This window comes from Lytechinus variegatus, chromosome 1 (genome assembly GCF_018143015.1).
Source record: "Lytechinus variegatus isolate NC3 chromosome 1, Lvar_3.0, whole genome shotgun sequence".
NCBI lineage: Eukaryota > Metazoa > Echinodermata > Echinoidea > Temnopleuroida > Toxopneustidae > Lytechinus > Lytechinus variegatus.
In genome coordinates, this window is record NC_054740.1 from 48,062,763 (window position 1) to 48,089,462 (window position 26,700).

The 26,700-nt window shown below is 36.8% G+C and overlaps 1 protein-coding gene across 1 annotated transcript; it reads right to left on the bottom strand.

Annotated features, from left to right (window-relative positions):
• On the bottom strand, window positions 1-26,032 carry LOC121415414 (12S rRNA N4-methylcytidine methyltransferase-like). The gene is made up of 3 exons (XM_041608616.1): window positions 25,861-26,032; window positions 1,830-2,015; window positions 1-1,345 (listed from the first exon to the last, which is right to left on the bottom strand). Exons 1-3 carry the CDS (start codon window positions 25,983-25,985, stop codon window positions 757-759), a joined length of 900 nt encoding a protein of 299 aa, XP_041464550.1. The 5' UTR covers window positions 25,986-26,032; the 3' UTR covers window positions 1-756.
• Window positions 26,033-26,700: the final 668 nt, after the last annotated feature.

Consider the following 26,700-nt stretch of genomic DNA (forward strand, 5'->3'; position numbering starts at 1 on the left):
TGACCCAACAACTGTTCAATGATATCAAAATAAATAAATAAAATACTTTTTATGATAACATTGTGTCTAGGATTGTTTTTGAGGGATGTAAATATTACCAGAATAATTTATCGTCTACCACTGAACATTTCTGTCAGAACATTTTTTTTTTGCTCTTTCTTTATTTCCACAGAATCAAAATATAGCAAGAAATGAAATTAGTGAAATTACCAGTTCCTTGGGTCAATAATGCACTGGACTGGATAAGAGGGAAATATTGGCCTTTTTAAAGGCCCTTTAACCAGTGGAACATTTCCAGCATTCCATGAAACAAGAGCATCCAATATCATCTACACTTCAAGGCTCAAGCAAAAATTAATAAAATAAAAAAAATATTGAGGGTTATATTTTCAGATCATTTGCCAAAACTTTTTTTTTATTTCATAGGACACTATGGGAATTTCATTGGGTCTTTCTTGGTTTTCAAGGGCTAGGTGCATTTCAGGGGTGTATTTGCTCAAGCACACAGGAATACTTTTTTCCGATATCTCCTTCCCCAAATATCACAAGGGCCTTGATCATATAAATGTGACCTATAATGTAGCTCATAATGACATCATTTAGTATCACTGCACATTGCACTACTGCATTGATCTAATCAGTCTATGAAAACCAACAGTATCTAAATTGAATCCATAAGTCTGTTCCAAGGGCTGTCTAAATATAAAGACATTGATTTTTAGCAAGTATTAATGAAAAATAACTCATGGACAAATGTTACAGCTTAATGGCAGTTCTGAGCTTAGCTGATCTTGCTCTGGGGTTCAAACTGATTTCTTCATCGCCTGCAGTCAGTTCTTTTCTCTTGACTATTTCCCACTTCTGTATACCACTATCTGCAGAAGACACCATCATCCTCTTTTGACGCAATGAGTTCCCTCTCTCAGATACATGTCTCCCCTGAAGCGATCTCTTAACAACTCTGTCTTCCAATGAGTGAAAGGTCAGAACAGCTAATTTTCCACCAGGTTTTAAGAGATCCCATGCTGACTCCATTGCCATAGCGAGTTCATTAAGCTCATTGTTCACAAATATCCTCAATGCTTGAAAGGTCTTGGTAGCGGTATGTGCGTGCCGTCCAAGCTTGTCTCGATTGCTCTTTGCATCCCTATGGGTGTGACAACATGCAACCACCGTTGCAAGTTCCGAAGTAGAAGAAAAAATTCTGAAGTTTGCTCGGTAGTCTATGATTGCCTCAGCAATTCTTTTGGCTTTTGATTCTTCTCCGTATGTGCGCAATATCTGAGTGAGAGTGGCATGGTCTAATGAGTTTACAACATCAGCTGCAGTAGGTTGTGAAGGGATTCTAAAAAATAAAAAACAGAGAACCAACAGATGTATTCCAATGTGCAAGAGTTTCTGGTGAGGTAAAATAATAAATATCATGACTCCAGTTTGATTCCCCAGCCTTCTCACAGCCAGAAGGGTTGATTCTGCCCTTTATCAAGTCATCCATCCATCACTTCTTGCAACCCCTTGAAAGATACTTTCCGGTAAATTAGTCAACTCTGACCTTTGACATTGCGACCCAAAACACTAACCATATCAGAGTCACACCTACAATATGCATACTTGAACCAAGTTTTGAAATTTGAAGTGGATCCATTGAATGGCTCTTAATTTATTGTGAGAATGAAAATAGGACAGCCAAGAGACTCTCAAATAGATGGACATAAAATATAATGCCTCTAGAAGTGAGGGGCATAGTGCCACCAACAACTACTTCTTTAATGTGAGTGGCATTTGAATCGAAATGAAAGGGGTATCTTGGAAATATAGAACATATTTACCTGTTTGCATCCATTCTCATATCAAGAGGTCCATCCTGACTGATAGAGAATCCTCTCTCTGGAGTGTCAAACTGAAGGGATGAACATCCTGCATCAATCAGTATTCCATCCACATCAGAGATGTCCTTCTCAGAAAGAAGATCCTTAACCTCACTAAACTTTCCAAGCAACGGACACAGCTGACCCCTGTAAAGATTCAATAAGGGTGGGAAAGGCATCAAAAGGATGCGATGATCTGTAGGGTACATCAAAGTTCTTTGACTAGGAAGGGCTTGGGTTGAAATCCAAGCTAATGGCTGGGGTGCATTTCACAAAGCTGTTTTTGAACTATTCAGGACTGGGGGCAATTTCTTATGCTATACACCACATATTTCTCCTTCTAGTATTTGACAATATTATGGGAGTGTTATTTCCAAAACCCTTATCAAATTTTCAAACATTTTGAATTTTCCATTCAGAAGCTTGTTAATGTGAACAATGGACACAGCTGACCCCTGTAAAGAGTCAATAAGGGTGGGAAAGGCATGAAAAAAAAATGTGATGATCTGTGGGGAACAGCCAAGGCCCTTGAATGGGAAGGTTTTGGGTTCAAATCCAATCAAATGTCTGGGATGCATTTCACAATCTCTCTTTTTTTTAGCAATTCAGGACAGGAGACAATCACTTATCCTTATCTAGGCCAGGAGGGGGGACCCTCGGAGGCCCCCCTCAACGATTCGCGCAATATTTTCACCGCACGAATTTTTCTTAACCGCGCCACTCGCTGACTTTTTACTTTAAAGTCTTGCGCAACTTTTGGGACCAAATTTGAGTCACCCGGGTACCTGGTTCCGAAATTATGCAATATTATGTGCATGTCAGACAAAACATTGATCAACAACATTATTTTGTGTACAAAGTCAATGCACATTGTGTTTTCAACCAAAAATCATAAATGATTATTTTTAACTTGACTAGTCTAAATGTGTTTATTTTATGCTTTTTATTATCTCAGATAAATCCCCAGCAAATTTCATTGAAAAAACAATGAAAAACAAAAGGTTAAAAAAAAGGAAATACATAAGAAACTGCAAAAAGCAATAATATGATTTGTTATCGCAATTTTGTTCAAGTACACTTGCTAAGAATACCACAAAAAGTTTCCATACAAAAAATGAGAACATTTGGAGCTTTATTTAGGGAGTTAGAGGAAAAAGTATGATTTTGCATACTTATACGCATAAGTTAGCATAATCACTTAATAGCGATTTGCATGAAATAAATTACTATACAATTGTGTAGATTATGTCCCAGGCAACTCGAGTGACAATTTTTGGCGCGATCACGCGGTCGAAATCTCAAGGGGGGGGGGTATGCCTGGGCGCCCCCCCCCCCGGCCATATGACTCCCCAAAATACCGCGGCCTACATAGAGTTATGCTACAGCATGTACCACATATTGGGAGTTAAAATCAGTTTTCAAACATTTTGAATTTACCATTAAGATGTTTGTCCCTCGTTGTCTCTCATAACAAGAATAGTGTCAGAATAATAACAGATTTTGTTTAGCGCATTACACCTTACAAAGGTCTCAATATGTGGCTTTCAACAAACATGGTAAAGTCTGATTGGGTGTGTGTAATGATGACATCTGGCCTTAAGATGGGGGGGGGGGGTCTTACACGGATACTGGATCCCCTAAAAATTTTCAAGACCTCCCCAAAAATAGTCTTCCAAAAAAAAGTGGAATGCCTCTGGCCGTCTCACCTGCATCACGTGATTCAACATAACAGCAGTGCTGACTTTGAAATAGTGCTGCAGCCGAACCGGCGAACCGAACGGAAGTTCGCCGAACTTGGCATTTCCGAACCGAACGCAAAGGCCTGGTTCGGAAGTTCGGTAAAAAAAAAATGTTAATATGCAATGCGTAAGTCCGATGACTGCATAGATTTAAGTATAAAATAAAAAAAAATATATTGGTTAGTGATTGTGCACAAAGAGAATCCCACTCAATATATTTTCAAAATCCACTATGATAGCTCCCATCTCGTCTTTGATTGAACTGCTATCAACTTAAGAATATTTTATTAACATGAATATATTTTTTCTTGATAAAATGAGGGGACATTTTGAAGCTAAACTCGGTATAAAAGTGTGGTGTAATTACGTTTTGCCGTTATCGATCGTGATTGTAATCGGACCTTATCATTTTGTATTTAATAAAGAAAAAGAACCAGACATAAATTCATTCCTCGTAAATGACAAAGTATGACAGTTTCGGTCTCGTGTTTGATTAAATTTTTATCATTTTTTTTTTATAAACACGAATTTATTTTTTTCCTTATAAAATGTGGGGACATTTAAGCTTAACTCAGTTAAAAAGTGCAGTTGATTCATGTATTGCTGTAATCGGACGTACATTTAATTGTTTTGTATTTAAAAAAAGAAAGACATAAATTAATTCCTTGTGACTAACAAAGTAATGGTAAAGTATATATATTCCACCTTCTGAAATTTCCATATTAATATAAAAGATAAATAAATAAGAGATGAAGGAATGAGGGTGAAAAAACAGAAAAGATAAAAATTCAAACCAAATCAACGCATGTTCCCTGATCGATGTTCCGGAAATGGTTGGTAAGGAAAGTTGAAACAGGAAGTCCAAACAACCTGCTCTCGGTTGCTATTATACAGGTAAAATTTGTATTCCGAACTTGAAATGTTTTTCCATTGTCAATATTTTCTTAAAGGTATAGTGTATGATTGGTTCATCTCAGACAAGGGCAGTGAATCAATTGTAAAGATATTATTTTCATTAAGTATCTGAGCATGATCGGTTAAGGGTTCGCATTGAGGTGAAAATTTTTTTTTAAGGTACTTTCATCAAATTTGCTTTTAAAATAATCTTTGATATCTCAGGTTTCAAAAACCTAAGTTTCATGAAGATTGATGATTCCAAAAGTACCGGAATAGTACATTTTATTCATGGGGGTGCTGCTACCTCTCATCACGGACGGACATTTCTACTCAAATTAAATTCACTCTAGTTTTATTGTTTTTAAAGTTACTCTAATTTGGTTTGGATGTTCTTGCACTCTGAACATTACTCTATTATCAGACATAATATAGTAGAAAAAAAATATTGGGAAGTAATTTTTTTGGTAGGTGTTAACATTTCCATTTTGACATTTCCGTCCGTGATGGAAAAAAAGATGAAAAGTTTTTTTATTCTTTATCAGAATAGAAATAAAAAATAAAAAGGTTTAGAGATATCTCTCTAAACACTGTACATCATTTTATTTGAACATAGCTGAAATCCATACATTTTATCCATATCATAAACTCAATCAAAAATGATCACGGACGGACATCAATTTCATCACGGACGGACAAAGTTAATTCACTCAAATTCATTTCACTCTAGTTTCATTGTTTTCAAAGTTACTCTAATTTTTTTTAATGGTCTTGCACTCTGAACATTAATCTATCATCAAACATAAATTAGTAGGAAAAAAATATGGAAAGTAAACTTTCCTTGTAGATGTTAACATTTCCGTCCGTGATGAAATTAATGTCCGTCTGTGATCATTTTTATTAGATGTCTATGGATTCAGCTTTTTATTCTTTATCAGAATAGAAACAGAAATAAAAGTGTGTAGAAGTATTTTCACTGGACACTGTACATCATTTCATTTTAACATAGCTAAAATCCATACATTTTATGCATATACATGTAATAAATCAATCAAAAATGATCACGGACGGACATTAATTTCATCACGGACGGACGAGTGAAATACTTGTGGAAAGATTCATATATGCAAATGAGAAACTTTGCTGAGCAGATTATGAATTTAATTTTAGCTTCTATTGCAGTGAAAAATGGCTCTGAGAATTATTCAGAACTCAAATGGAATAAACCTACAACTCTTCACAATTTTTTGTGATATCTTTGTTTGGCCATTATTGGGGTTATATTGTTGTCAGGAAAAATTGTTAAACATCATTGGAATGCAGATAGAGTTGAAAAGCTACATGTACATGTGTATGCCAAAAAAGCGGGAAACAAAGTATGGCAAGAACAAGTCCAAAGCTGTAGATTTCATCAATTCAAGCTTGCAGAAAGTGATGGAGAAGAAGTAGAATGCAATGCATAATCTGATAAGCAGAAAAATCATTTTTTTTCCATATGTACAAACCTATGGATTCACAATGCTTCTAACAGAACATGACATCACAGTCTTGAGGTTTGTGAAAATTACATGAATACCTTTTTTCAAAGTCCATTTTGGAGCTAATTTTAAGCAAATTGCTTATCTGGTAAACTGTGAAAATGCATAAAGCTTGCACTGCAGTGTTTAGAAGTTTTAATAAGCTTTGGATTGGAATATCAATTTCAATTTTGGATTCGGTCAGGGCCTAAATACATGAGGGCTGTTGATGTTATGGGGTGTCTCCGCTTTGATATGTGCAAAAGATGGATTTAAAGAGAGCCCCTGACAAGTGTTGTTCCAACAAACAAGCATAAGGATCAGCCGATCAGCGACCTGTTGATCTTTTAGATTTAGTTTTTGGACCTTAAAAAAAACATCTTTGCTCTTGGAAAATTAATGCCTAAAAATCATCATGATCATAAAAATACTTGTATCAACATGATCATTATTCAACTAGCTGTTGATTTTGAACCTACTAGTATTCTACAATTTAAAAAGACAATATTCTTTACATTCGATTTTGACAAGAACTGTGTTTAGAGCAATCGTATGTCTAGATTATACTGTGCGTCTAGCATAGAAATCAAGTTGCTACATCTTAATCAAGTTGCAGCAACTTGATTGTGCAACTAATACTGTTTAATATTATCAAAATATGTACAAATCATCAATACAATAGCATTTGTTTACCAAAAAAAGTATTAAGAACTTCTTACAGAGTACTTCCATTGTATTTTGATTGTGTCCGTCCGTGATGTCCGTCTGAGATGTCCGTCCGTGATGGAAAATATTTGCAATTCTCTCAGAAGTTTGATATTGGTTACGAATTCAATATGCTGAACATAGAAGCTAACATACCCCAGTGTTAGTTGCATTAACAATTATTGGTAAATGTACAGCTGTTTAGATAGAAGCAATAAAAATGTACAAAAATTCTAAAAACCACATTTCTATCATGTCCGTCCGTGATATGGCACATTTAGTGGATACCTATGTTTGTAGGTAACCATGGCAACAAACTTTTTTCATCATTCAACATACTTTGTCCTACCCTTCACTATAAAACACAAAGGAACCTTGTTCATCTTATTACTAATTTGTTACAAGCCTTCAAATCTTTCAAAATCTATCATATGTCCGTCCGTGATGAACCGATCATGCTCATCTATATCAGTGCTCTACTTAAGCACTCAACAGAAATTGGTATAACTCTTCTGTTTTGGTGATATTGAGGGGTGAAATATATATTACAGGAACTCGGTTTACCGATGGAGTTTGTTTCCGCCCTCTCGAGTTAGAAAATAAATTGATATTAGAACGCCGTTTGATTCATGCATATTCATTATAACATCGTGGATATTCATGAATACGTCATGGCGCATGCGCATTATCGACAAATGCTACACGCACAGCGAGAGCAGGGTAGAAGTCATGCACCGGACGCTGCATGTCGAATGCGCTGATGGTTAGGCGGCCATTGGCTGCTGATACTGAAGTCCACCCCCTGGACTGTTGTACGATAAGACTATCAAACACATAACACACTACATCCCCATAACATGCACACACTCCTGAATAGCCGGGGAAAGTGAATCACTGGGGGTAAGTGAATCAGTGGAGGGCGTGTGTGTATTGGTTGTGTATGCGGGCGGGGGTCGGATATGGTTTGCCCCTTTGGTTTGCCCAATCAATAAAAATCGTCCTGCAGCACATACACACTGTATGTATACCAAAGACATACATGCGCTATATGAAACTTCAAACACGTTGATTAGCGGACGTGAATGACTAAGCAATATGGCTTACTGCAGGCATGGAGCTGTATGAATTATATGTCATGAATCTGAATATACTCCAAGACTAAAGAGAAGAGATACGAGGAATGCCAGAGAAGGGCAAGGGCCGAGTTTGACTTTTTGTTTCATGTCAGCTCTTTATGCACCCTTTCAGTTCCCTCCAACTTTATCTTTCCTGAAATCATGATATCATTGTATAGCGTTTCAGTCAGTTTCAGATTATTTGGCTCCACACACCAATTACAGAAGAAAAGTTTGATAAAAAGTTAAAACAAAAATGGTTTAAAACTCTAAATAGACGGCCACCCCCATTCTGTCTAGGGCCGAGTATGAAGAAAGGGAAGGGCGAAGAGAAAAACAATTTTCAGGGCGGGAAACAGAATAGTAAAACATAAAAGGAAGATAAATCAAGTTGATAGGACCATGAAGACACACATTATTGACATGAAAGTAGGTGTGAAGCTCTTTGGTGCAAGGCAACGCAACTTGATTATTATACGTTTGTTTAGGCTGAACTTGCGAGGTCAAAAGGTGAGCGGAGAAACCTGTTGATGCAAAGTATGTACGTAGCGTAGTCTACATCATGTAGACCTTGGTAGTGTGTGTGTGTGCGACCAATGCATCAAGTTGCAAATTTCGAATAAAGTGTTATTTGGTCAATCTTTACAGGCGTCATGAGCAAAAGCAATAAATAAAAAAAAATCGGGGAGTGCAGACGTAATTGGCAAGATTTCTCGGAAAACTCTTATTCTTGCAGCCACCCATTATACCTAGATATGGAATAAGGAGAAGTTGCACGGCGCTATGATCTACGGTAGAACCGCTCTTTGTATGCAGAGGGGTGAATTTCAGTGCAGAGCTGACCACGGGGCGACCAGCGTGTTTTACAACAGAACTTTTACAAGTCACACAGTGGGAAACAGGGCAACGAAGTACGTGAAAGAAGACTATTAAGCAAACTTGGAGAAGCAACGTCCGACGGGATTGCACACGTCTGCTTTGAAACGTGTATCAATAGGATTTCCACCGAATTGGTCGTCGAGCATTTCTCCAGTGTGGGGAGGGTGAGGTAGCCTATAATCACTCCATCGGTGGGTGGATGGATGACTGAATGAAAAGATGAATAGAACCGATGGCCCAAGAATGGATAGACATGGATGCCAATGACAAGTAGAGGTGCCTCATGGGTGCTTTTGTTGAATTAGCTACCCCTTATTAAATAAACGATAAAAAAATGGAAAGATGAACTTTTATTGCAAGAAATGAGAGGCAGATAGGCCTACGCATACAGTGTGTGCACGAGCAGTTCAACTGTTGAAAAAAAATGTGAATGACTGTGATGCGTGGCGACACGATCAAGACAAAAACATCACTTATTTAGCAATGAAAGTGGAACTCTCATTTCCCCCATTTCCCTGTTATATATAAAGGGAATGATAACTGTTGTTTTATAGCAGAGGAAGTGTATTTTTCATATTGAGATTGGGACCAAGGAGATTCTGGCGTGTCGACATTTCACAACTCATTGGGAAAATAATATAATTATTTTTGATGATTGAGAAAAGAAATGTGCTCAGTTGAGTTCACACTCACGATTTATTTTTGCATGCCTGTGGAAAATAATACACGCCGCAACTCCAGCACCCCGCTTCCAAGGGGCATACAATCGTTTTCGTATCAGAAAGTATCAAATCATATCAGTCAAGGCGATCGTATTGATCGTAGAAAGTGTTGAAATATGGTTCAACTATTTTGGCTATCAGTTGGTATGAAAGGCCAATCGTGCATGGTGTTCGTGACGAATTGCACTATTGTTTTTTTTTTGGGGGGGGGCAAGCCCCTTCTGGCAAGGTTCAATGGTTATCTGCTTATTCTGATGTATTTACTTTATGGTGATGTGATGCAAATATGTTGCCGATAAAAATATAATATTTTGCCTTTATGGGTGTTTTACAACTCCAGGGGGGGGGGGTCAATAGTCTGCTATGCAGACTCTAAATGGCTCGTGAGGTGGGATCTGCTGGTTTGCGGAGCAAAACAGCCTGAAAGGGTGAGCGAAGCGTGCCATTTCTGCAGCCTCAGTAGACCTAGTCTGCTATGCCGACTTGTTGAATCAACTGAGGTACACACACTGCAGATGTGGGTCTACATTATTGTAGACTAGGGGATCAAGGAGAATGCAGATATATTTCAGAATACTCACTGAGAGACAAGCCGATCTGCAAAAGTAATGGTAAAGCGGTCACGGGGAAAGCAAACAAGTAATACTTTCTTGAATAGGCATACCATAGTAAAGTTATTTGGAGAGAATAACATTGAACTAAAGAGAAAAATAACATTGAGCATGCGAACATAAGGAATACACAAAACCTAAGTTTAGGAATTGTACAGTGCGTATAAAAAAAAAGTTTACACTTTGAATAAGACCTGGGAATAAAAAAATATATACATAACAATGTGGGTATTTTTTTCACACATAATCTTAGGTTTGGGTCACATCTATCCAATGAAAGTAAAAGTTTTGACAGAATGTTACACTTGAATGAGCACTGTCCATTTTTGTAAAGCTCGCAGAAATCTGTTTGCGCAGAAATGCTTGTTTTCACGCTGTGTCAAGTGGAAAGGGCAAAATCAAACTTACCCTGCGAAACATTTCTCATACATTTCCCTTGCACTTTTAGTCAACTGAAATAAAATGGATACATTCACGCATCTTGTAACAATTTTGCCGCCCAAATTGACATTTCAACACTTAGTAAGCATAACCTTTACCCTTTTTTTGCCAGCTGGATCTTAGGACATAACTGAATATGAACAAAAGTTTATTTCAGACATCTCTAGCATTTTTCACTAAGTTTTTATCATTTAAAGTGGGTTTACATTTCATTTCTAATTTAATACTTGTTTCTCCATACTTATCCCAAGCTTGACAATGATTATTAAAATGAAAATCAAGCCTTAGCCATTTCATGTAAATTACAGCTCAGTGTAAAGCAAATATCGTAACGATGGCCTCGGTGTGTTGGGAAGTGGGGTGGGGCGCAATGCACTCTTCAAAGTGGTTTTGGCAAGGAAACAAGTTTTAAAAGGTAAAAGATATCTTCAAATCAAATTTCCTAGCTAAATTTCACATGTTCTTCATGATTAAGGTCTACTTTTATCCGCATAACTATTTCAAAGTTCTGCGCAAATCATTTTTCACAAAATTTTCAAAAGTGAGTGGTGCTCACTCAAGCGGAAATATTTTTTGACAGTTATAACGTCATTTGCTTAAATGGATCTGTACCAATGTTAAAGTGTGGAAAAATCTTCAGGAAATTACAAATGTATAATTTTACAGGATTTTTCCAAAGCGTAAACTTTTTTATGATACGCACTGTATAAACAGCGATAAATACAAAAAGATGTTACGAACATGCTTTCACTATTCATGATGTATAATGCAATGATATTAAAAGGGAAAAAAATTTCAGTTGTATTTAATTTCAACCAGTGGCGTAAATAATGAATATAAAAAAATATGAAGGTCATATAGGGCACAAATCTTGATTTTTTTTGTAAGCTATGAAAGATTTTGACATGATATTCAGACTCGGTATTCAGATAATAGTTTCCCTTCTCTCTTTCCTTTTTTTTTTGGGGGGGGGGACCGTGACAAATTTTGGAATCCATACAGCCCTAAGCTTTATTTTGAACGCCACTGATTTCATCTGAATATCATTGGAAAAATATTTACAAGATAGTAAAGTGGTCAGCGTGTAAAACAATATAAATTTCATTGCATGATAATAATAAAATTATATTAAATAATATCTTGTGCAGTGAGCAGAAACGAGGATAGGACATTTTGTAATTCGCTATGCAGTAAAATAATGAGAAAGGCTGAAACGATATATATTCAACTGGATCAACTGGTTATTAGAAGGAATGGCATGTACGTACATAGGCCAAGTGGATAATGAACGAACTGATGGTAGACCAAATGATAGGCGAGTTGGCAATTGGACAATTTGGCATCAGACGAAATAGAAGTAAACCGATCCGATCCATGGACTTAGCGCCTATTATCACGCCGGTATATAAGGAGATACAATGTTGGAAACGATGCCCAACGGACATGCGCGTATGGATTGAGCCTATTTTGGTGCCCCTCTGAACTTTTTGTAAAATGGCACCCTGACCCGCCAAGCCAGGGAATCATAGGTGCCGTAAATGCAATTTGAATTATCATATTTCATAATCACGTGAAAAGGGCATTGAAGACCACTTGTTTAATGTTTTTATGAGAAAAAAGATCCATGAATATGTTGTAACCACTTTTTGAAAAAAAAATGTGACCAGAAAGCATAGAATTTTAAGCATTTTGGGGTTTCAATCTAGTTCAACTTCTCATCAGAGTGGTAGACCATATTAAATTATGGGTGGGAGCTGTAATTTCTTAACCGGGGGCGGATCCAGCTTTTGCCAATAGGGGAGGGGATATTTCATCTCTTCAATATTCTGAGCCTTTTTTGCAACCGTGAACATGATGGGTATAATATATTATCTCAACAATTATTATTGATGTGAGCGCGAAACGTGAGCTGAAAACATTTGATATTCTGACCTAAAATGTGGAAAAATCTATGAGCACTATTGGGGAATCATGAACAGGATGGGTATCTAACAAATCATTTAATGCGAGCAGGATAGTCACCTTACTAAACTACAATGCGAGCGCGAAGAGTTTGATGATTTTTTTTTTGTATTCTGATCTAAAATTAGGACTTTCTATGCACTTTTGGTAATCATGAACAGAATGTGTATTTGATGCGAGCAATGTCGAACATCTATACGGCGCCCTGACATTGCCCGAGGTAAAAAATCAATTCACCCCCTCTCCACCTAGGTTGAACACTAATTTGGCACCACCTAGGTCGAACATCAATTCGGCCCCTCCCTAGGTCGGACATAAAGTCGATGCGCCTATAGGTCGATTATCAATCCGGCGCCTTCCCTCCCTAGTCTGCTTGGCAAACCCTTCACTCGAAATAAGGGTCTGAATGTGCAGCCTACTCATGCCTTGTGTACTGAAGGCTCTCTCGCTCAGTATTGGAACAGCAAGTTTTGTATGTGCTAGTCTTTGCGTGGAGGCACACTTGTTGATCAAAGTTCTGAGGGTCTGTGCCTGCAGACTACCCCCTCCCTAGGGCGAACATCAATTCGGCGCTCCCCTTTCCTTTTTTTGTTTTCCTCCTCTTTTTCTTTCCCCCTTTTCCTTCTTTTCTTCCTATTTATAGCGCCCCTTATTAGCCTACGGGGGGGGGGGCGTGCCCTGAGGACCCCGAATATGCGCATGTAAAGCTTCAGATATAGAGAAATAAAGACAAAGATTTAATGAAAATATAAGAAGTCTTGAAATATTTTACATCTTCTAGGCAAACAAGAATCCAAAGTGTATAAATAGTGACCTCCATTTGCATCCTGTTTGATATGCTCGCGTTTTGAATAAAATTTCCTGCTATTTCCATTGCAGGCTAAATAAACGGCAAAGGTTAGTTTTTCTTTGAGAGGGGGAATGACGATAAATAAAAATACAAGCGAGTGCGCTGGGTGCTAGTCAGGGGCAGTGGAACGTATTTTCTTGGGGGGGCAAAAAAGGGCACTTATAGTTATATGTATTTTTTATATTAAGTGAAATTTTCACCATGTGATTATCATTTGCGTTATAGTAGTTGCACGTTTACAGTAATTAAGTTCAGCATTAAAGCCTTTTTGAAGTCTTTTCTGATTCATAAAATATGTAATCAGGCCTTTTAAATTTTATTAATTTCTCCGGGAGCGAGCATAGCAAGCGAATGGTTTGGAAACATTTTCCGCGCAAATTATTGTCAAACGAGCATTCTTGCGAAATGTGAGTGCGAATCGCGAGCTCAAAATTTTGCACAATGCATGCACTAAAAATGATGTTGGTTTGACTGCATTTGATAACAATGTCTTTTTTAAAATAATTTTTACCATTTCGATCCATGACACGTTTGCATTTATTTTGTTTTTGTCCGTTGACATGCCAAGCGCAGAGAAGTCGTGCCAAAATGTGATTTTGCATAGAGCACATTCGCTGCACCATCATCGGAACTTCGGAATAACAAAGAAATAGAAGACCCCTCCCCCCAAATAATTCCTCGAATATATATATCTCTCTCCATGATGCGTTCGTAATTTTATTCTCCAAGCCCAGAGGACCAAGGAGGAGTGGGGTGAAGGGGACGTCATTATCAATTTCTCTGAGAAAACCGTAATAAAATTTTGGTCACAAAGTTGGACAAAGTCAAACGTAATAACTGTTTAGTATATACATGTACTCAGGGGCGGAAATCTCTCCCAAAAGGTAGGGGGGACAAGGGTCTGGAAAATTTGACAAGCACAAAAAATGCTATTACATGTACCTAAAATTCAAGGTCATTTCGACAAAAATATATCTGACAAGCAAAAAATAAATAAATGTCATCTCGTCCGAAAACGCACGTTTTATTCACATTTAAGCATCACGAAAGACCCAAAATAGTAGGACATTTGATATTATGTCCCCCTACTATTTTTAGTAGGGGGGACACGTCCCCCTGTGATTTCCGCCCATGCATGTACTACCATAACAAGTTGAAAAGAAAAATACAAAGCGAAACTTTCGGGGGGGGGGGGGAATTGATGTTACATAAACATCAACTGCTTAAAACATACAGGCCTGACGTACCGGTATCATAAGCGGACCCAGGAGGCTAACGGGACGCCCCCCCCCTCCCCCTATTCGTAATAGGGGGACATAATAGGGGGAAAGAAAGGGAAGGGAAACATGTAATAGAATGGAAAGCAGAGGGTAGGGGAGAAGACAAAAATATAAGAGGAACAATGAATCAAATAAGGTGAGGGGAAATCAGAATGGGGGGTGGGGGAACCATATGTTATAATCCCGCGTTTCATGTTCGTATTGCCTGTTCAATGGAATATTTATTATTAATTTATTCATTCAATCATATTTAAACAGGTTGACAAGATCAGAGTTGTAATTACTGTTTTTAATCTTATAGTCCTTGTAAAATAAAACATAGTTAAATGGCAATTACAATAACAAGGTATTGTATCAAATTAAAGAAATATCAGCTGATCAATGTAAAAAAAAAAGGCTTTAGTAACACGAACAAGGGAACTGAATATAGGTCTGTACTAATTCAAATGCTCGAGCAATATAGGATTTCCCGTCCAATTTGATAAAAGTTTCATTTGAATTAATGAAAGGACGTTCAAATTCGAAATATTTTGTCAACCCTCTGCACGAATGGTTCATTTTCACGTATCCATCATTCAATTCTGTTCTATATCATTTCTTTGAAGTTTTGTATGAATCCAATTTAGAGGAAAATTCGTTGAAATTAATGGCCCAAAGTTGTCATTTAATTTCACGACGACAAACTGATCGTTTAATTTCGCCTAAAATACCATTTTCAATTTCATTTATCGGCACACATAATTATTTGCACTCTATGCGTCCAAATTCAGGTAACATGTTCCTGTGTTTATTTGTGTAAGTTATACATTTTATTTTAAACCTTACCAGGTGCGGATCCAGGAGGGGGCCGAGCCGGCCCCGCCTTTCCCCCCTATTTTTTGACAACCTGCAGAAAAAGTGTACTTTATCTTGATAGAAACTATGAAAAACTTCAGAAAGAAAACTAAGAAAGAGGCATTATACCCATGATGTGTAATTTACAGCCTCGTAACGGCCGGTCCGACCCTGAAAGGTAACAATTAGAGAAAGGCGAGGGGAAAGAATATTGGAAAATAGACTTTATATAAGAATTTTCGCTCGCACATCGCGCTCGCATTGCCTGTGTAATGAATTCCATGCAAGATGATTAACTGACACTTCATATATCCAGTTCTGAAATCAATTTGCACACAATATTTTAGCTCGCACATCAAGCTTTCATTATTTTGTTTGATTTGCACAAATTGTGATATCAAAATTTTCAGCTCGCGCTGCGCGCTCCCATTGTTTGACTTGTGAGATACCTATTCTCTTTAGAAATTCTTTCCCAAATTTGTCAAAATGCTCTTTATGTCAGTATACAAAAAAAATAAGCTCGTGCTTCGCGCTTGCATTTAATGGTTTGAGACACACAGCTTGTTCTTTATTTAAATGAAAACGCGCTTAGACTGTTTAGTTTTCAGGTCCGAATATCAAAAATTTTGAGCTCGCGCTTCGCACTCTCATTATTTAATTGGTGATACTTGTATCTTCTTCATTAATCACAAAAAACAGTCCTAATTGAGTCCCTTTTCACGTTACTGTAATAAAATTTCGGCTAGCGCTTCGTGCTCGCATTGTACTTATCTTTGTTCATGATTATAAAAACTGCTCAGAATCTTCAGTTCTAAGGACATAAAATATCAAAGAATTTCAGCTTGCGCTTCGCGCTCGTATTATATATTACGACCACATGAGATACCTTATCTTGTTTATAACAATAAAAAACTAACATACTTAAAATTTCAGTCTCTAGTTAGGACTACCCCTTGAAAAACCCACAAAAAAATCAGATTATAGCGGCCAATCAAGAAAAAAAATTGATGAAAATATTTTTCGGCCCCCTCTATTGGCGAAAGCTGGATCCGCCCCTGCTTACACTATCTTTTTCTGACCTTTTCAGTTAGAATTATTTTATTCCATTATGTTTGATAAAGACGTAATTCATGTAACATTTATAGGATATGATTGTAAACGGTTATTCTTTTAGTGATTAATGAGTGGGTGCAGGGGCGGACCCATGGATTTCCCGAAAGGGAAAGGCACATTTTCCCTAGGAATTTGACGAGCAAAAAAAAAATTGTGGCTCTCAAAGGAGGGGGGGGGGGGGCACGAGCCGGCTGTCCCCCCTGGATCCGCCAGTGAGTGGGACCTATACCAATGGTAGGTATTTTTTATTCATCATCTTGTTCTTTTTTTATTTTTTTTGTATCAGCTTGGAAGGGATGGGAAACATGGTATTGACCACAGTCTATAGTCATGATAGTTATGAAAGTGGAACAAAACCGAATTGTTCCGATGATGGTTTGTCCGATGGATGGAACATTTTAGTAAAATTGTAAACATCCAATTTAGAAGTAAAATCCATTTCCATAATTATTCAAAAGAAGTAAACAAGAAAGCGACGAAAACACTGTCCGTATCCTATAAATGATTTTGAATTCCTAAACGTTCGTAAGGAGGGTGTCCGGGCGAATTTGAAAACACTTCTTCAGCAATTTAATTTAACCGTTCTTTATACTTGTTTAAATGAGATAACCGTGAGATCGCGTGCCAAGTGAATTAAATTGAACCATTACATCATTATATCGGTTGAAATTTTGATGAAATTGGACGGGAAAAACTATATAGCATGGCCCGCTGGGAAAACAGTTTACTGAACTGAAGTGGCTACCCAGTGCACTATAGGCCCTACGTATCGTTGTGATTATTTTGTTTTATTATAATTATCTTCAGAGGCAGATCTAGGATTTTCAAATGGGGGGGGGGCACATATTTCCAAGGAAAATTTAACAAGCAAAAAAAAAATAATTATAACGGTAGATTGATTGTATATCTGGTGGGGGGTGGGGCACAGCCGGCCCGTGTTGGTTCCGTCAGTGCTCACCTTGTTAACGATAATAATTGGTCAGGTCAATTTTCAGTACACAATACACAATTTATGAAAATTTTATCTCGCACTCGCTTTTTTTATACCCTTTTAATAAACCTATCCTCCAATTAGCCGCCCAAGAGTAATGCGGATAATTCAATAAAAATTGCGTTCACAAACTGCGAAAATAAGCCGCATTATTTTTACGAACGCCCGTCCTGAAAAAGGCGGATAATCGTCATGACAACTGGACACGCCCCCTCCGATGCGGTTGTGTTGGAAAAGGGTGACCTTGTGACCGCACCATGGCAATTATCCGCATTATTTGGAAATGCGTTCATAAACTCAAAATCTTGTCCCGATGCTGCTATAATGCGGATAATAGCAGCATCAAAATAATGCGGATAACTCTGGTCCTCCTCCAATTTTACGACCAAATTATGCTACTATTAGCCGCATAATTGGGTTTATGAAAGGGGTATAAGAGGGCTTATGAGCAACTGTTACGACTATATATAGATTTTTTTTTAAATAGCTTTGAGCTGTCGATTGACCAAGCAAATTTTTTTTCATTCCCTCCCCACCCCCTCTGCGGCCTCCCTCCTTATCATTGAAACCTGGATCCGCCCCTGGGTATTAAAAACACACACACACACACTAGGCCAGGCGGTATTTGTCCAATTTAATTGACAAATACGTTGAGGCAGTATATTGACGAATTCAGTGGTGGAGAGAGATCGTATACATGTGTAATAGGCCTATAGGTCACACAAAGCAACCTATAGGTCACACAAAGCAAAATAACGAATTTGGCGGCCAAACTAGTTCAATAAAAATTGATTTCTATTTTTTCCTTTAAAAAATGTAGCATAGACCTATTATTTAAACAATAATGAACAAATAAAAATAAAGAACCTGAAGAAAATGATAACAATTCAGTGAATCGAAAACAAATAAAAAAATACAGATGAAAGCCAGGTAAAAACCTTCAGACCTTGTTTTCATCTTCCCTTCTCATCGGAGATCACCCCCCCCCCCCCTCTTTCTTTCTCTCTCCCTCTCGGCCTGATTCTATGCCCAGATATCCAGATGTAAAATAACACTGCATTACATCACAATTATTACGATGGTCATTTCAAATAGCTCCTTAGTCCAGGATAGGCCCCATAGGAACTTGACCAAACCTTGTTTTTTTATATATACAATATTTTTTGATGGTTTCTTGTCAATTCGAGGGTGCTGATTACGAATCTGGATGATGCCACTCGTGTTACTTTGAGCATTTTCCGCAAATTGGCAAAATCCAATATGGCCGCCAAAATATGCAAATTACCCATGAAAATCCTTAAATTGTCCACACATTGGCTATGAAATGCATAAAATCGTGTGGCAGGAGTGAAATACTCTCTGAAAAAATAATTTTTGACAAAACGTTTATTTTCCTGATATTCAAAATGGCCGCCAGTCCATTGTATACTCTATTATATACAATATGAATAGGGAAAACAAATTTTCACAAAAACTAGCATAAACCGCAAAAATCGCGATGTATGAAGGAAGTAATATATGCAAATCATCATTACTAACGAGATATATCATTTATTATGTCATATATGGGGACATTGCTGTATTTTGATATTTAAAATAGCCGCCACTGGCCCAAGAGTATTATGTATAATGCAATGGCCGGGGCCAAAAAATGACAAGAGTGAGCACTAAAATGCATATTATTAAGATAAACGAGTGGAATACTGACTAAAAACATCATTGCCATCATTGCCATTAATATGCCATTTATGTCATTGTGATAAATGCTGTATTTTGACATTCAAAATGGCCGCCATAAGCCCTATATTGACCATGTACAATGCGAATGGAGAAACTAATTTTCACAAGAGTGAGAATCAAAATGCATATAACTGTGATATACGAGTAAAAATATTGTCTTATACATGATTTCTAACTAAATACATCACATATTGCTCGTGAGGTAATATATGCTGTACTTTGAAATAAAAAATGGCTGCCATAGGTCCTAACGTATTGTGTACATTGTAACATGGGACATATAATTTTGTCAGAATTAGGCTTTGCTTGATTCTAAATATTGCATGTGATTGTGAATTGTGAAAGGGTGAAATATTGCCTAAACCATGGTTTCTTATACGAGATATATACATGTGTAATTAAGTTGATAAATGCTGCATTTTTAAATTGAAAATGGCCACCATAAGCCCTTATCGTATAATATACAATTTGAGTGGAGACAAATAATGTTCACAAAAGGGGCATATGGCAGCCATTTTGAATGTTGAAATACAGTATTTATCACCTAAATTACATAAGGTATGATATATTTTGTTATAAATCGTGTTTTCAGACAATATTTCACTCATACATCACCATTTTTCCAAGCAAAACCAAATTCTGTTGAAATAATTTGTTCCCATTCACATTGTGCATAATACCATAAGGGTCTGTAGCGGCCATTTTGACTTTCCAAAAACAGCATTTATCACCTAACTGGTAGAATAAATGATACATCGTAATATAAATTATGCTTTCAGACAATATTTTACCCATATATCACTATTATGGTGCTCACTCTTGTGAATATTGGTTTCCCACTTTTCATTGTACATAATACTGTTAATGTCTATGGCGGCCATTTTGAAAGTCAAAATACAGTATTTAATACAAACTTGAAACCTGAATGATATATTTCGTTAGAAAATATGTTTTTACAAAGTATCCCATTAATTTATCACATATAATATGCATTTTAGTGCTCTCTCTTGTGATTTCTTTGCTTCTCTTTCTCATTGTGCATAATACATTTAGGGCCTTTGGCAGCCATTTTGAATATCAAAATAAAACATTCATCACATACATGGCATATTAGTAATATATTTCGTTAACAATTATGTTTTTAGTCAGTCTCCCACTCGTTTAATCTTAATAATATGCATTTTAGTGATCACTCTTTGAATTTTTTGGCCCCCATTGCCATTGTACGCAACACTGTTTGGGCGAGTGGCGGCTATTTTAGATTCAAAATACAGAAATGTTCCCATATATGACATAATAAATGATATATCTCGTTAGTAATGATGATTTGCATATATTACTTCGTTCGTACATCTCGATATTTTGCAGTTTAGTGCTCTTTTCTGTGAAAATTAGTTTACTCTATTCATATTGTACATAATACAATATACAAGGGCCTTTGGCGGCCATTTTGAATATCAGGAAAATAAATATTTTGTCAAAAATTATTTTTTCAGAGAGTATTTCACTCCTGCCACACAATTTCATGCATTTCGTAGCCAATGTGTGAACAATTTTAGGATTTTCATGGGTAATTTGCATATTTTGGCGGCCATATTGGATTTTGCCAATTTGCAGAAAATGCTCAAGGTTACACGAGTGGCATCGTTCAGATTCGTAATCAGCACCCTCGAATTGACAAGAAACCATCATCAAATATTGTATATATGAAAAAACAAGGTTATGCCTCTTCTATCCTGGACTACCTTGGTTGTTTCCAAGGAGCTTCAAACGACTTATTTGCATGTATATATCCACGAGGGACTGCACGAATGTCATGAATGTACACGCTCTCTACTGTGGAAATGCAAGAAAAAGTCGCAGGAGAAACCCGGGAACAAGAAATCCACTCGACTCCACGGTATGCGCTCGTACCGTGCATTGGCACTTGCGATCGGCACTCGCGCAGAGGCGAGAGACATGAATATTCATGAGCAAATATTGATGTCATTTGGTCTCAAGGTGGCGCTCTTCAGTTTTATGTCAGTTCTAAAAAAACATCCTAAGAAAGCACACTCTGCAAAACTTCTCATCTTAATATATTTTTTAAAGAATAAAAACAGTTTTTGACCAATACAATACATTGTATGGACTCAGAACTTGTTTATGAATATTGTGGAAAGCAAAGAGTTAAATTAAAAAGAAAGTTTTGAAATAAACCAACGACACACTATACCTTTAAAAGTGGTTTAATATGGTCAATTACTGAAAATGAAATGATAGATCATCAGTTCCGTCTTAGTTCTGACGATCAACGCCAAGTGATTTCACAACACTAAAATACACAGTACAGTCCCATGTACTCATTTTCGTGTTGGAAATATGTATAATGTTTGAAGTCACGTAGCGTCGATCTTTCTGGACCAAGAATGGACTGACATTTTATCTTTTTAAAGTAATTCATTGACCAGATCTTACCACTTTTCAGAAAATAGGGACTTTCTAAAACACTCATATTCTTTGGAATGTGAATTTTACCGGTATAATAACAGTTGAGTGGAGGTTGTTTGTCTACTTTTTCGACATTCCCGATCAACACTTTCCAATTTGAGAAGCTGCGTTGGCAATGACATCGTAATCGATCATGATCATAGCTACATGAAATAATAATGAAAAATATTCTGATCTTTGTAATTCTGTTTCTGTCCTGATTCTCTCATAAACAATATCTTTTCTTTTGTTTTTGTATTTTCATTTTAAAAATGACTGTTATTTTTTGTTTAACGATTAAAACAAAAGAAAGTTCAACAACTTTCATAACTATTCTTTTTAGAAACAAAATTTATTATAAATATATGACAGATCCTCCTGGAGATTATTTGTTTGTGGGTCGGCGATGTTTTTTTCTATATGTTAAATTTAATTTGACATTTATTGCCGACAGGGTTGGGCGGTAAATACCGGTAGCGGTAATTACCGGTGGTAAATACTGGTAAATACCGTCCGGTAAATAAGATGGGCGTCCGGTAAATATGTAAAAAACGGGAAATATGATTTATAATTATTTTTTTCAATAATTTTAGTTGTTTTTAACCTCAGCAAGTGAAAATAAGTGTTCTGAAATAATTAGAATCACAAAACTCATAGTAGAAACACACAAACAGATAAAATCCATACTGCATACATGTACATACATGTACCCAAACACACATACATGTAGGATCTAAGTCCACACATATGTACACAAACTCAAATTATGTTCCTGGAAATTGAATAATCATATTAAAACATATTTCTCCCAGGGTTTAACTTTTTCCTTTAACCCTAAATCTCCCAGGGTATTTTGATTCTTGTCATTCCGGGGGGGGGGGGGGGGGGATAAGATCTCAGCCGCGAATTGTGCCATCTTGCATGATGGTAGAGAATGACGTAATCTACGCAGTTGCATTGGTAAATTTCACTGAATTCATATACATGTATTCTTATTTTAATTTATTCATGAAATCATACTTTTTGCTCTGATTCACTAAACTAGTCTAGAATGCAATTTTTTGCTGAAAATATTCTTTATAGCATTCCTAACAATTTTGAATGAAGAAAATTCTGGTACCAAGACCGATTTCTTATGTATTTTATTGTTTTTTAAATTTCTCTTGTATTTCTTTGTTTTTTATTGTTTTTTCAATGGAAATCGTTCCAGACTTGATTCTGATCATAAACAAGCAAAGTTAATTAAGTTTAATCAGTAAACAAGTGGAATGCCTCTGGCCGTCTCACCTGCACCACGCGGTTCAATATAGCAGCAGTGCTGACTTTGAATACTACTCTAACTCGCAGAAGATGTTCAGTGATACATGGTTACTCTTATGTCCACTTTTTATGAACTAGACCAATAAACGTACAGAGATATGATGGTTATTCAACAAAAAACCCCAACATGGCCAAAGTTCATTGACCTTACATGACCTGTGACCTTGATCATGTGACCTGAAACTCGCACAGGATGTTCAGTGATACTTGATTACTCTTATGTACAAGTTTCATGAATCAGATCCATAAACTTTCAAAGTTATGATGGTAATTCAACAGATACACCCAGTTCGGCCAAAGTTCATTGACCTTTGACCTTGGTCATGTGACCTGAAATGCGCACAGGATGTTCAGAGATACTTGATTACTATAATATCCAAGTTTAATGAACTAGACCAATAAACTTTCAAAGTTATGATGGTAATTCAACAGATACCCCAATTCGGCCAAAGTTCATTGACCCTAAATGACCTTTGACCTTAATCATGAGACCTGAAACTTGCACAAAATGTTCAGTGATGCTTGATTACTATTATGTCCAAGTTTCATGAATCAGATCCATAAACTTTCAAAGTTATGATGGGAATTCAACAGATATCCGCAATTCGGCCAAAGTTCATTGACCCTAAATGACCTTTGACCTTGGACATGTGACGTGAAACTCATGCAGGATGTTCAGCTATACTTGATTAACCTTATGTCCAAGTTTCATGAACTAGGTCCATATATTTTCTAAGTTATGATGACATTTCAAAAACTTAACCTCAGGTTAAGATTTCGATGTTGATCCCTCCAGCATGGTCTAAGTTCATTGACCCTAAATGACCTTTGACCTTGGTCATGTGACATGAAACTCTAATAGGATGTTCATTAATACTTGAATAACCTTATGGCCAAGTTTTATTAACTAGGTCCTTATACTTTCTAAGTTATGACGTCATTTCAAAAACTTAACCTCAGGTTAAGATTTGATGTTGACGCCGTCGCCGCCGCCGTCGCCGCCGCCGTCGGAAAAGCGGCGCCTATAGTCTCACTCTGCTTCGCAGGTGAGACAAAAAGAAATAATGATACATTTATGAATTTTGGCTAAATACACAATTTGCATTGGATTTGTACATGAAATCACGTTTATGAGCAATTTTGGGTCTGACATGCACTTACATAATTTTGCGTAATGTCGTCACCGTGTACCCGGGCGTCACAAATTTGGTATCAAAATATGCGTGAGACTTGAAAGTAAAAGTCAGTGAGCAGCGAGGTCAAAAAATTTTGCGCAGCAGATATACAGCGAAAATTGTCGAGGGGGGGCATTATGCCCCCCCCCCCCCCGAAGGAATTAGGGTTAAGAAATATAAAATGAATTCAATAACAACATAATTGGCATACTTTTAGCTACTGCATGTTTCATGGGAAATGTAAAATAAATAACTTGTACAGTTTGTCATATTCATATTGATTGAAAGCTATTGTAAACAAATCAATCTTGGAGCATGCTCCATTGTTTCCCTTTACAATAGCTTCTTCTCTTTTTAATCAGTCACAGTGAGATCAACAAAATTTCAAAAGAACGTCTGGTGCACATTGAGACAAGGATATCCTCGATGTACATGTATGACCAAGGACATGGTATGATGAAGAAAGATATAGCAGAGATACAATGTAGTGACATCAATGAGCATGACAGAGAAATTAAAGAATCTAAATTAGATGTATATTTGGGATCTTTTTAGTATTTTATTTTTTCCAGCTTTTCATGATAACAGACATAGATAACACCCAAACACAAACATAAACACACACACAAACAAACACACACACTCACACAAATGGTACACACCAGAGCAACCATACTGGCCACCTTTCTTTTTATATTCAAAATTTGACAATCCCTATAGAAAACTGAGTGGAAAATTATATTTCCCAGTATTTCCCGGTGAAAAGTGGTAAATACCAGAAAAAAGCGGTAAATACCGGTAAATACCGCTTATTTCCCGGCGTCCGGGAAATAAGCCTCCGAAGCGGGAAATATGCCAACCCTGATTGCCGAACCCCGAACCGAACCAAAGTTCGGAAAAAAATTGCTGAACCGAACCCGAACATGCCGCCTGACTTGCAGCACTACTTTGAAAGCTACCATAACTCACACAACATGTTCAGTGATACTTGGTTACTCTTATTTCCAAGTTTTATGAATTAGACCAATACACTTACAGAGACAGGATGGTAATTCAACAAATACTCCCAATGCGGCCAAAGTTTAATGAACTAAGTCCATATATTTTCTAAGTTATGATGACATTTCAAAAACTTAACCTCAGGTTCAGATTTTGATGTTGATTCCCCAACATGTTCTAAGTTCATTGACCCTAAATGACCTTTGACCTTGGTCATGTGACATGAAACTCTAATAGGATGTTCAGTAATACTTGATTAACCTTATGGCTATAAGTTTCATGAACTAGGTCCATATACTTTCTAAGTTATGATGTCATTTCAAAAACTTAACCTTAGGTTAAGATTTGATGTTGATGCCGCCGCCGTCGGAAAACCGGCGCCTATAGTCTCACTCTGCTATGCAGGTGAGACAAAAAAATGAACAAAAAAATGGTGAAATAAGATTTTTTTTGACAATCAGATTAAAATCTATCACTAATAGCTCACTCAAGACTTACAAATTTCACTCCACTCGCAATGCTTCGTCCCATCAAAACTTGTAGCTTGCTCCGCTACTGCACGGGAACATAGAATGGTATATATGCTATCTGGTTCTAGCTTGGCCATTGAATGACAATACGAGCACCTTGATTTACCTGTAATGCAGACTAAGTTTCTCTGCAAGCTCATAAGCAAAAGGATCTCTATCAAGACCATAAACTTTGATTCCTGGAGCAGATTTAATCAGTTCTTGCGTATGTCCACCTCCACCAAATGTCATGTCTACAAAAACCTGTAGGGGGAAAAAAATCAAAATTAACTAGAATTTTATGCATGATTACCAACCCTCATGAACCTTACGATCCTCATCATCTAAGCTCTTACAAATTCCAGTTGCTAAGAAATCATGCAGGAAATGGGCATTTGCTCATGCAGTGCCTAACCTGTGGAATTCTCTTCCACAGAGTTTGAAAACCCAGACTTTAGTGACCACCTGTAAGGGCAACCTGAAAACATACCTGTTTGAGTGCGTTTTGATAGACATATTTTTCGGACATGTATTAAATGTAAATAGGTACTGTTGTTGTTCTGCTCTGAAGTATTTTGAGCTTCTACTAATCAAGATGGAAAGTGTGCATTTACAAATCTCATGTATTTTTATTATTATAACTACAGGAAGGCCGACTTGAAGAATTGATACAGAAAATAAAATATGCCATCGGTTGAACATGTCACTGAGCGAAACTTGAGTATACAACTGTTACGTGAATGGAAGCATAACTGTAAAATTTTATAACTTTCTATTTTTTTTTAAAATCTTGATGATTTCCTAGTGTTATGCTTGTTGAAATTGTCCTTTTTTGTTCCCTCATTGTTGGGATTAACTTGACCTTAATAGCAATGACAATAATCATTCTTGTGAACATACTTTAATTGAATTGTATGATATCCTGTTACATAATATTCATAATAATTGCCATTCATTCGGTATCTGT

Bases quoted from the DNA above. Each gene is read 5' to 3' on its own strand.
- LOC121415414 (XM_041608616.1), bottom strand. From the start codon at position 25,985: ATGACATTTGGTGGAGGTGGACATACGCAAGAACTGATTAAATCTGCT. The intron at 2,016-25,860 runs GTAAATCAAGGT...GAATCTTTACAG, and splicing joins AAACTTAGTCTGCATTACAG to GGGTCAGCTGTGTCCGTTGC. The intron at 1,346-1,829 runs GTAAATATGTTC...TTTATTTTTTAG, and splicing joins ATGAGAATGGATGCAAACAG to AATCCCTTCACAACCTACTG.